At 33.0% G+C, this 11,924-nt stretch overlaps 2 protein-coding genes across 3 annotated transcripts; one reads left to right on the top strand and one right to left on the bottom strand.

The window, feature by feature from the left end:
* The first annotated feature begins 648 nt into the window (after window positions 1-648).
* Window positions 649-8,081, top strand: LOC123206006 (probable sodium/metabolite cotransporter BASS4, chloroplastic). 2 transcript variants are annotated; one of them, XM_044623097.1, is made up of 14 exons: window positions 649-984; window positions 1,335-1,442; window positions 1,781-1,848; window positions 2,452-2,530; window positions 2,614-2,672; window positions 2,757-2,825; window positions 3,341-3,454; window positions 4,466-4,487; window positions 4,963-5,030; window positions 5,620-5,705; window positions 6,242-6,371; window positions 7,190-7,291; window positions 7,363-7,472; window positions 7,760-8,081. In XM_044623097.1, exons 1-13 carry the CDS (start codon window positions 735-737, stop codon window positions 7,435-7,437), a joined length of 1,230 nt encoding a protein of 409 aa, XP_044479032.1. In that variant the 5' UTR covers window positions 649-734; the 3' UTR covers window positions 7,438-7,472; window positions 7,760-8,081. The 2 variants fall into 2 exon arrangements, with proteins under 2 accessions (XP_044479032.1, XP_044479030.1); XM_044623095.1 differs by lacking the exon at window positions 7,760-8,081 and having other exon boundaries at window positions 650-984; window positions 7,363-7,758.
* A 194-nt stretch (window positions 8,082-8,275) lies between these two features.
* Window positions 8,276-10,564, bottom strand: LOC123206005. Its single transcript, XM_044623094.1, has 5 exons — window positions 10,317-10,564; window positions 9,665-9,927; window positions 9,360-9,571; window positions 8,881-9,145; window positions 8,276-8,805 (listed from the first exon to the last, which is right to left on the bottom strand). Exons 1-5 carry the CDS (start codon window positions 10,417-10,419, stop codon window positions 8,497-8,499), a joined length of 1,152 nt encoding a protein of 383 aa, XP_044479029.1. The 5' UTR covers window positions 10,420-10,564; the 3' UTR covers window positions 8,276-8,496.
* Between the last annotated feature and the right edge of the window lie 1,360 nt (window positions 10,565-11,924).

The raw sequence follows: 11,924 nt of genomic DNA, 5'->3' as shown, positions 1-11,924 counted from the left end.
ACAACCCCAATAATGATAAAATTAAACGAGAAACCCTAAAACATCAACCCTCAAATATAAATCAGAATAATCAAAATTAACACATCATTTTCTTATATAGTCATATTAACAAGTAATATTGTTACACAAAATTGTAAAATTTTAGTTTTTTTCTTATATTTTTTGTTGAAATCTCTTTAAAAACGAGAGGTAGAAACTTGATGAGGATGGCAACAAGTAACATCTACAATGAACTCCAACGGTGACAAAAACAAACCATAACCTTGAATATTGCATTCTAAAGTTTGAAGGATGAACACAAATAATGTTTTTTTTAGATTTTTATCAAAAGCTTACATGAAATTTTTAAAATCGGCTGATGAATAACAAAAGTTTCCATTTATAAAGAGATACTTTGATTATTTTGTATTTTATTGATCACAACGGTTATTTAAAATAATTTATTCTAATTATGGTATATTATATAAATAATAAAATTATACAAAAATATTTTTAAAATATAATTTGAATATTCAGAAAATTTTAAATTAAAAATATAAAAATTATTAATCATTATATATTATTTATGTACGGTAAAGTACATAGTGTACTGACGTGACAGTGTATGATGTAATCGTGATCGACCCTTCGTACCGGCATTTTTGGCCTTGTTTTTTTTTTTTTTTAAAGGTCCTAAAATTAGAGCCAAGAACCATTGTCGACTGTTATCGTGTTCAGTCGACGTCAACTGTTCAATGGCGGGAACACTACAAACCCTAATTCTCGCTCCTCAACCTACTAAAACGCCGTCATTTCATCACCGGAGCCTGCATTTCCCTTCAAATCGTTCTGTTCTTAGCCGTTCCACATCCTTCAATCACGGCCATTCAATTTCAAGATCCATAAGAGCTTCTCATCCTTCCGATCAGGTTTCCGGTTCTTCCAATATCTTTAATTGGACAAAACCTTTGTCGAAGTTCGTCGCCAATAATTTTCTTCCTTTAGGTAATTTAACCGAACACTGTAAAATGTACTTAAAAATTGCTTCTGTAGGAAGCGCTTTCTGGAGAAACACATGTGAATTGTTATTTATATATTTATTTTTCTAATGGTATTTCTTGTGTTCTTTCTCCTATTTAAAAAGAAATTTACTTAGCCTGTCCTTCTGCTATAACCACCTCTGTGTCTTCCATTTCAACCAAATACTAGAAAATTGACTCAAATGTGCTTTTAGCTTTCAATTGTGTTAAGGAGGTGCTCTGCAAAATCCATATAAGTCTATTTCTTTTATAGAAAGCACTTTCTGATAGAGCAATATGAATTTGGTTATTTAAGGATATTTATGTTATGTGCAGCTCTTGTTGGTGGAGTGACATTAGGATTTGCAAACCCTAGTCTTGGCTGTCTTGCTGATAAATATCATGTATCTAAAGTTAGCCCTTTTGTCATATTCATTATCTCAGGTAAAGATTTCCCATTTCTCAATTGTTTCAAAATTTTGTGGGTGATTTATACAAAGCATTTTTGGGTTAAAAAGGCCTTCTACGAAATTAGTAAAATAATATGATTTCTTGAAAAATAATTTCAAACGCTTTCCTTATCTAAAAGTACGCATCAAGGGCTTATGAAGTTCTAGTATCAAATGGTATATTATCAAGTCTTAAGAATTTGACGAGAAGGTTTTTGAATATTTTGAAATACTTCTAATGTTGTCAAAAGTGCTTCCAAGCTCGCCATTAACATATTAGTTTATTTGACTTCGTGATTTGCATCTTACTTGTTGTTTTGCTTTCTAACATAGGTTTGACATTGCGTAGTCAAGAAATTGGTGCTGCTGCTGAAGCATGGCCTGTTGGAATCTTTGGGCTAGTATGACCTTCAATCTTATAAGCCATCATGCATTTTGTAGGTTCATTCGCTATGGTGTTTTGGTTTCTTAATTTCTTTTCATTTCAATTTCATTTTTTCATGTTTTCATTCAAGTTTGGGTTTTAGCTAGATGATAAACTGAATCTGCATTTTTCATACCAGATTCGAGCATGGATTACATAACAGAACTGTCAAAATGAATAGATAAATGCATAACTAGGGAGAGAAGTGGTAGAGGAAGCTTTAGATTGGATGTCTTGTAAAGCTAATCTCAATAGCAACTTACTCTTGTTAAAGATGTTGCAGCTTTAAGAAAATTTTATGACAAAGAAATTCCTCAATTTCCATTTTCTTTTTTGCATTGAATATAATGGGAATAAGTTATAGCATTATTAAAGAGGAAGACAGATACAAGGAAGGACAAAATGTCCTGTTGAAGACCATGAAAGCTGAGAACAGAAAATTGTGATGTTAGTTACTTAGTTTGTGTTGCTTCCTTTTTTTCCTTCTTTGACAATCTTGATCATAAAACAATTCATGCAACTCAGTTGCACGGGTAACTCTTATGCTGACTTACAAGCTGCTTCTCCCTTATCAATGCAGTGCTCAATTCTATTATTTACGCCATGCTTCTCAAAGCTAATATTGCAAGTTCATCTCCAGCCTCAAGAATTTGTTACAGGTTTGATAATTGAACTTACTTCATTATAATTATTATATTTTGATCTTAAATAAGAATCTCATTACTGTATATTTTGGTTACAGGACTGGCCATATTTAACTGTATGCCAACAACATTATCAAGTGGAGTGGCTCTTACTAGTGTATGCCAGTCTTTGTTTGTCATAGTTGCAATATCATGCATCTTATGCATTTGAGTTAATAGTGATTTGAATTTCTCAATGCAGCTTGCTGGTGGAAATTCTGCACTTGCTCTCGCAATGACAGTAATATCAAATCTGCTTGGAATTTTGATTGTAAGCAACTCATGCAAGAGTGACATTTTTTTTTGTGAACTATTGGGATTCTGACATGCCTCAGTTGAACATTTCTTTTTTGTTGTTGGTATATGTATATGTTTTTCACATGTACAAGATCTGGAGTGCAATCAAGTGTATACTTGCAACAGAATGGCCTTTAGATATTTTTGACTGCAAAAGTTATTCTTTTATTGGTATGGATGAATGGTTTTTCTGATCATTAAGTAGCTGCTGGTCTTACATAAGGCATTCTCTTCCCTGTATTTCTTGGACATGTGTCTTCTTGCACATTGTATTTACATTTTAATTGAAATAATAAAATTGTAACTTACCTTATCAAGTTTAATTATTTAGCAGAATTGGATTGGTCTATGCACTTTTTTGCTGTCTTTTTTCTGCCTTACTCTTATGCATACATGTCCCATTTATCTTATGCATTGGTTACCTTGCTGCATAGAATGCATTTGCTTCAGTTTTTTTTGGTAACACCTGTTTTATATTTTTGGCCTCAGGTTCCATTTTCTATCTCACGATTCATAGCTTCTGGAGTTGGTGTTTCTGTTCCAACTGAGCAACTGTTCAGAAGTCTTGTGCTCACCCTTTTAATTCCTCTAATTTTGGGGAAGGTGATATCTTCATTGGCCTTATCAGAGCTTGAAAGAAGAAACTCTGATATTAATATAACAGGACAGGGGTTATTTATTTATATTTATTACTGTTATTATTATAATAATAATTTTTTTGGGGTGGGGTCAATGCGCTGGGGGTGGGTGAATGGGTTCTGAATGTGTATCAAAGATTTTCATAGTAGATTATTAGCAAACTGAAGAAAGTCTAGTCCTTCTGCCTTGGTCAAATCTAAATTATTGTTAATAATTACCAACTAGAGATGAACTTTGACACTGTTTGTTCAGAAGTTAACTTTTTTTGCATCTGCATCAAGAAATGGTATGTGAACATCTTGGGGTTGTCTAGATAAATTTGTTGCCAGCTTATGATCACTCTAGGAAATATTGAGATCGCCAGGAAGGTGCCTGACAATGCCTAGACAATTTAGGAAGATTTAGGTTTTGAACATTTCACTTCAGTTTGTTCAAAATCTATTGCCTCCTTTTTTTCCTCCCCAGAAACAGTTATCATATAGCATCTCCCTGTGAACCAAAGACTAAGAGAATTTCCTTGGGTATTGACTGATGATAGAGTTAACTAGAGAATTCCTAAAATGAAAGCATGCAGTGATAGGATTCATCAGATATTCTATTTTTTAGTAAGCAGTGGAAAAGAGCCTAGGAGAGAAGGGATAGTAGGTGATGAACTTCATAATGCTTTTCCTCTCACTCTATACTCAAAAAACAAAGAGGAATCAGTTTGATCAGTGGACCCTATTATTTCTAGATTGAAAGATTGCAGAAATTTGTTAGTTGTTGCAATTCATTTTCTTCCCTCTGTTTCCATTGACCATATAATATGTTCTCTTTGCTGTGGTGGCTAGCAGCGTATGAAGTGGTTTGTATGCATTTTGTGATACTTCTTGCTTGTATTACTGGTCCTATGGAATAATAGAAATACATCACTGTGTACATTTGACTTCATAAGGTTTTGTTGTTTTAAATAGTAATTCATGCCTTTATCTACAGATCTTACGAGAATCCTTCAAAGGTGAGTGTCTCTCTATTATTTCTGTCTTAGAATTTGTTGCCTCTCCCTGTCTCTCTTACCTTTTTTTTCAAAAATATTTTTTGATGCATCGGATGTGATTAGACAAATACACATTAAGCATTAATTTTCTTTAAGTAACTAATATGTAAGATGTCACAGCAAAATAAGCAAGGGTTGTTGGCAATTTCTCAATGATAATACGAATTAAAATGGTAAAAAAGAAAGAAGGAAATTTCTGTTGTAAAAACTTTTCCGAAGGAACTTGTTTTTTTAAAATTAGCAACATAACATGAGGTTTTTAAAAAAAAAAAAAAATCATATTTTAGTTTCACAAACAAAGACATGCATAGCATGGAAATAATTTCATAACTTTGAAGAGCAGTCTAATATTTGGAATTCTCAAAACACATGATCTATTTTCACATACAATAACTCTTTTCAAGCATTCCTCCCAATTAGTATATTTTCATTGCAGGGTTGGCAAAATTTGTTGATCATAATCGTAAACTCTTCTCCCAAATCAGTGCAATCTTCCTGAGTTTGGTTAGGCTTTTACCTTGATTTCAATTCATTATTTTTAAAGTACTCATAATTTCATAAAATTTACTACTACAATTTCAAATTTTACCATAATAATGATATGATGGCACTGTTTCTCATTCTAGTTTTTGTGTTTATCAGACAGTTTTGGTTTTACAATTCTTTTTTGTAATGTTCAGATCTTTATTTTTTGCATGATCTAAATGGTTTTATAAGAGTATTTGGTCTGCATTATTATGGTTACTAAGCTTAGCCTGTGCGTTATTGTTCCAACAAAACTTTCTCTGTTACTGTCCACTTGAGAACACTGAAAATATTGTTTGCTTGCACATGCGCGACTTGAAGAAAGTGGGTTTCTTTATATTTTTGAGACTCTCATGCATTCATTAGTATTGTTGTTCTTTGTCACTGTCCAATTGAATATGCAAATCCTCTTAATGCTCAAAATTTCGATATTTCTTGGAAATAGCATCTAATCTTCAGGACCAGTTCTGAAGAAGCAAATGTGGATCTTATGTCATAAATACGATAGATGTTTTTGCTGTTTGGTTGGAAATCTCATTAAGCTCTAAAACCATGGTGGTCTTTTCAGGTGCCTTGGATACAAGTAAGCAGGTCAAGGTCATTGCTGTTAATGGTTAAGCCTAAAGTTTTTTTGCTGGCTATTGGAATGGGAATGTATGTTCTCCAGTGTTAATGCCTTTGTACTCCTTGGTGCATTTGTATGTTTGTTTGATATTTACAAATATTTTGTTTCTATATATTTCAGTTCAATGGTTGATGTCAAGCTACCATGAAAATGAAAAAAAATTTCTGCACTCCCTTTTAAGGACTAAACAGTGTAACAACCATCATTATTTTGTTGTTATTGGGTTTGATTGATGATTTTGTTAATATTAACCAGATTATAGGTAGTTCAGGTGTAGAATTGATGTAGGTATTATGTTCTAGTTGTACTTGATCATGTGATATCTTCTCCCCTCAGGATTTGATATTTCATATTGAACGTTTATCAATCCATGGTTGACTAGTCTGGTAAAACCTCAATCTGGTTGCATCCTAACATTTTCATATCAGATTTTTTTTTTTTTTTTCTTTCTCTCGGGAGGGGTAGGGATATTACAGCCAGTCACTCACAATCTGGATGTACAGATATCTTTCTTGAACTTCAAAGGATTAACATCAACTAAGAAAGAAATTTCCTTGTACTGCAGACTTCTTCATCTCATCCTATTAGCTTTCAATGCTATTGCTGTAAGGAGCCTCTCTGCTGTCTCTGGTGGTAGTCAGTCAGCGTTTGCCAAGAAAGAGAATGTCAGTGCAGTTGTACTTGTTGCAAGCCAGGTGAATGGAATCTTAATCCTTTTCAATACAATCATAATACTGTGATATATTTAGACAAATCTTACATTGACAAAACACGAGAGAGATGCGAGATTTGTATGTACATTTTACGTCATTTGGGAATGCTAAGAGAAACTAGTTAAATAGTCTATAAATTTATTAAGCTATCAAGATACATTTTGGTTTGTAAAACTCAAAATTAAAACTATAATGGACTATGTTCAAAGTAGACAATATTTTGATAATGAGTTAGACTCTTAAACCAAGAATGTTAAAAATAATATTAGAACCACTCCGCTTGTCCTCTTAAACAATGTTGGGAATGTTGAGTTTGTATGTGTATTCCATATCGCTTAAGGATAATAAGATAAAGCTAGTTAAATAATTTGTGAACTCTTTAAGTTGTCAAAATGCGTTTTGAGTTGCAAAATCCAAAAACAAAACTATGATGGACTCTATGTTCAAAGTGGACAATATCTTAACAGTGGATCAGACTATTAGACCAAAGATATTACAAATAGTCAAATTTGTATAAAAATTATTATGTAAAACTTTTTCGTTCCAAGTAATGTGGCATTATTTATAATCATGCACTTAAAATGTTACCATGAATTAATGACAAATCACTTTGTATAAAAAAGTTTGACATAAGAATTCATCATGTGTAACATTATTCTGGTACTTTGTATAAACACTAGAAGTGAGCAGAAAAGTGGAAACATAATTTTCTGAATTGTCTTTCTTCCTGCAGTCTAATTAATCTGATGCTTCTCTGTTCTGAAGAGACATTTCTTTATATTGCCTGTGTTCTTTTACAGAAAACTCTGCCTGTGATGGTGGCTGTTGTGGAGCAGCTTGGTGGTGCATTTGGAAAATCTGGTTTACTGGTTCTTCCCTGTGTTGCTGCGCATTTAATACAGGTTACTTTGTTCTTTTTCTTATCCTTCCATTATGTGAACTGCACCGTTTCTGACCTTTGAAACTAATGTAGATCATCATGGACTCTTTTCTTGTTAACTCCTGGCCTCGGGAAGACATCTCATCCAACAACGTCAAGATAGCCTGAGCAATGGGAACAAAGACCAGAATACTTTTTTTTGGGTAATTAAAGACCAGAATACTTGATATGAGCAACATTCTTCAGAGAGCATTTTCATTTTCCATGGAATTGCAAGTAAATTTTAACTTTAAAAAGGGTTAAATCTGCTAGAGTTATCTGATCAGTTTATTTGCTATTTTATCCACCTGCCCATTCTTTTGTGCATGTAAACATCTGTTTATAAAGGTTATATGCATATATTTGTTGTTAGTTGATAAATTTCAACTAATCCCAACAAGTATTGAGACATTTATAATTCAATTCAAATAAATCATTTATCATGTCTAAGGTGGATTTTAAGTCAATCCAAAGCTGCTGGTGACTTATTGATTGCTGATGTATCCCAAGCTGAAACTCAATGGGTGAAGGATTGAAGGCAAATTACGATTCTCAGTAATCTTTTCTCAAATGGTGGAATATTGACAATAAGCAAAGATCAAGCAATTGCGGGCTGATTGAATGGGTGATAATAAAATACCCTGGTAATTTAAATGTCTCATGATTTTTGTGCCCACCGAGATTCTGACTGTAAGTACTCCATAATATTGACTCTCTGCAACTTCATACCCTACTAAATTTGTTATTCATTGCCATGATCATTGAATGCAAAACTCTCTGTTGCCCAGTGTTACTTTCTTTCTTAATGGAGGGCTGTTTTGTTAGAAATATATGTGCACACACTTTTAAATACACAATTAAATTTATAGATGATATGTCATCATATGTATAAGTGATTTTAAATTAAAAATAAAATAACACCTAATCACATGATGACATTTAAAAACGTGCATATAACATTGCTCTTAGGTTATAAATACTGCACTGATTAGTAATCACTTATAAAAACAGTAGTTCACTCTCACAAATTATAGCTCAAGGGGAATAATTTATATAGAAACCAAATATTGAGCTCGCAGCTTGCATTTTGCCTAGAAAGCAAGAATCAAGTGCTGAATTGCTGTGGACTTACTACTCCTGAATAGTTGCGTAAGTTAATAACATTGATGAACTAAGTGACCTTGCTTGCTATGTCGAGGTTACTTTGTTAGTAAGCAAAAGAGCCTTTAAGATAGATTCACTCATCCCATCTAGAAATGGAAATAGGTGTCCAGCACCTGGTAACTCGTGGTAGTGAATCCATGGAAGTCTTTTGGCAATGTAGCGTTGCAGGATTACTGGCACAAGCCTATCATCATCACCATGCCACATATGAACAGAGCCATGACCCTCGGGAAAAGGGTTCTGGAGATCCATTGGACTGAATTCCCAGTTCCCGAATCCTATTATCATGTCACGATGGTTGGATTCAAATGCTCCTTGCTGAAGTACCTGTGACTGCAAGAAGGAGGAAACACAAACTCTCAAGTAAAACGAGCTTTATGAATGAATAGAAGGTAAATTAAAAAGCACCTTGTAAGTCTGTTTCCCCGAAAGCTTAGAGATAAGTTGCTTATCTTGAGTAGAAAAAATTTGAGGATTCCTTGCTACAACAGCAGATGCAGGAAATAATTTCTGAGTGTTCCACCAGTAGATAAGCCATGGAGCATAGTGTGCGACACGCAGAGCCCATTGATCCTGCGGTAACTGTAGATAGAAAGCTTCAGCTGATAAGTTTCTGGGAAATCCAGACCACCAGTAGTTGATAACTGGAGCAATAAGTGCTGCTCCGGCTAGCCTGTAAGCACCCAAAAAATTCCAACTAGAAAGGTCAGCACCAAATTCTAAGAAATTCAGATTCAAATACAAATGCAGGCTTGAATATCAGATATCTACTCTACGATATGATTGTCCAATGTTTCAAATACGCTTACCATCCTTACCATTTGATTGGTAGAGTTTCATTTTTATAAAAAATTAAATCTGGGAAATCTGAAATGTGTTACTTTTACCTATGAGGGATGTACTTGAGGCAACTCCAAGCAGTCTGACCTCCCATCGAATGACCAACAACATAAAACTTGGTTCCAAGTCCTAACTGATCAGCAAACTCTTCTGTATCCATAGCCAAACTCTTTATTGTTCTCTTTGTATTTGGATCACTCTCGCCGTACCCTGCTCTGTCGAACGACACAATGTATATCCCGAGTTCGTCAACAGTTTCCTGAACGCCAGCAAAGTTAGCTCACACATTCTGGATTTGAACAAATGAAAATTTCAGAATCATGATTATAATTGAGATAAAGGAGTTGAGTACTTTTGAGAGGTTCTCTGCGATGACTACATCATGTCTGCAAGAGCTAAAACCATGGAAAAATATAATCTTATGTTTGGCCAAGTGTTTTGGCAAACCATACTCTTTGTAAGCCAAATGCCTTCCATCCTTCAACTTTAGTCTAGGTCCTGTAATGGCAGGGCCACCGGGAGAGCCACAGATTCTTGGAGGTGGAGGAATGGTAGCCTGGTATGCCCACGCCAGAGTTCCAATCAACAACACAACTAGAATACCCCGAATCATTTCTAAGAAAAGAATTTAGAGTAAAAAGAATTAAGACTCTTGGAGCAGAGATGGCTTTTGATGAAATGAAAGCTCATTCAAACTAGCTAGAACTGTAGTCAATGGTTCTACTGTTAACTTCTAATGATGATAACTCAAGAACTACAGAACAAGAGCACATACAAAAAGTACAAAGCATGTTGAAAGATTTGTCTTCATAAAAAATTAGAGTTACCATACAAGTTTATTCTACTCGGATTTAGAATCATATTAGTGAAAATAGACAAACAAACTATATACATATATATGTTGCTTTCAAGTACTAGAAACCAAGTGTTTCCACTAAAAGATAAAGAAGTGTTGTTACATGAAACCAATGTGTTGATTTCTTTATGAGAAAGAGAGAGCAAACCTGAAAGAAACTTTTGAGGAAAAAAGTGAATTCTACTTGCAGAAGCTGATATTTCTGCCATAAGTTTTGAACTTATGATCTCGTCTGTCTTCTCTTTTAGCATTCAAACTTCCCGTCAAAGCCAAAACTTGCTTATTGATATAAAAATAATTGCAATTAAGTTACGCTAAGCGAAATTATATTTAGACATGCAAGAAGCCAACCAAGCCTGGTGTTAAAATTGCTTACATAGAATTAACATAGGAAGTATTATTTCTATATTTATTAGAACCTATTAAAATATATATATACGGGTAAGTCTTAATCTCAGCACCACCAATTATACTGAAGCATGCTGCAAATCAGAGATGGTGGCTGGGACATTGAAGGATAGTAGTTGAGATCACTAATGAACTTCGTCTACTTCATTTGCCATAATTGATGGAAGACAATAAAATTATGTGTATTCATTTTATGTATATAAATAATACATATTTGATTCATGTCATCAAATGATTGAATGATTTTAAATTAAAAATAAAATAATACTTAATCACATAATGATATATTATATATATATATATATATATATATATATATATATATATAAAATTTGTATACTAAAAAATGAACAATAGAAGGTTGGTCAAATTGACAAAAGAACTAACTCTTTTTTAAATAGAATAATATTATTTGTTTACATTTCTTATAAATACATAATTGAATATATAAATAATATATTATAATATAATTTAATATTATTTTATTTTTAATTTAAAATTATTTAATTATTTATAAAAATATTATTTATGTACACTTAATTTTATTATTTTAACTATGCACATTAACCATGGTGATGAAAACCATGACATTAGAATTTCTTACATCTAATAGTCTTGGGGAGTTTTTTTTTTTTTTTTAATTTCCAGTGCTTAACAACCACAAAATGACATTCAAAAAATCCCAATTTTCCCCTTTTATATATATATCCATCCTAGGATGAATACAACGCAAACCCACTGCAGTGCTCAGGCCCCTTATAATGGCATTTTTCATTATTTTAACAAATCATATTAGGCATGCAGATTGTATTGGTGGTCTTGCGGACCAACCTAACGTGGCCCGTAAAAAATCATTTAAAAAATAAAAATAATAAATATTAATTAAAAATTGTTATAGTATTATATAAATTATATAATTTACCAGACCGACTCATTAAAGGTCCATAAAGACATTGAACTAAGAATGCCTTACTATTTTTATGGGTCTTACAATTTTTGCAAATCAACCCAACTCGTAAGGCCCGTATGTAGCAACCCTTGGCTTGGTATAGCCCATTGGCACAGTGTGCCACATTAAAGTTGGCTCGGCACAATCCATTACCATCTCTAAGACAATGAGTGTTGTGGCATACTACTTAAATTATTAATCCCAAGGTGGTTTATGAGATGTGTTGATTATATTGGGATGTCTCAAAGATGACTTCTTTGCTCTTAGGATGTGTCTCACAAATATGTTCTCTTAGATGTGTCTCCTCTCTTAATTGTCTTTTATATTTATGAGTGTACGAAGAAATGCTACATTTAAATTAGAATAATTGGAGAATAGTTAATTTAAATATGATTTAAA

The sequence above is a fragment of the Mangifera indica genome, unplaced genomic scaffold (genome assembly GCF_011075055.1).
Source record: "Mangifera indica cultivar Alphonso unplaced genomic scaffold, CATAS_Mindica_2.1 Un_0021, whole genome shotgun sequence".
NCBI lineage: Eukaryota > Viridiplantae > Streptophyta > Magnoliopsida > Sapindales > Anacardiaceae > Mangifera > Mangifera indica.
This window is presented reverse-complemented; position numbering and strand designations above follow the sequence as displayed.

What these genes read in the sequence shown, in the direction of transcription:
- LOC123206006 (XM_044623097.1), top strand. Translation starts at nt 735, where the DNA reads ATGGCGGGAACACTACAAACCCTAATTCTCGCTCCTCAACCTACTAAA. An exon ending in CAATAATTTTCTTCCTTTAG is followed by an intron (nt 985 to 1,334) that starts GTAATTTAACCG and finishes TGTTATGTGCAG; the next exon opens with CTCTTGTTGGTGGAGTGACA. An exon ending in GTGCAATCTTCCTGAGTTTG is followed by an intron (nt 5,031 to 5,619) that starts GTTAGGCTTTTA and finishes TGGTCTTTTCAG; the next exon opens with GTGCCTTGGATACAAGTAAG.
- LOC123206005 (XM_044623094.1), bottom strand. Translation starts at nt 10,419, where the DNA reads ATGCTAAAAGAGAAGACAGACGAGATCATAAGTTCAAAACTTATGGCA. An exon ending in TCGCAGAGAACCTCTCAAAA is followed by an intron (nt 9,572 to 9,664) that starts GTACTCAACTCC and finishes GCTGGCGTTCAG; the next exon opens with GAAACTGTTGACGAACTCGG. An exon ending in CGGGGAAACAGACTTACAAG is followed by an intron (nt 8,806 to 8,880) that starts GTGCTTTTTAAT and finishes TCCTTCTTGCAG; the next exon opens with TCACAGGTACTTCAGCAAGG.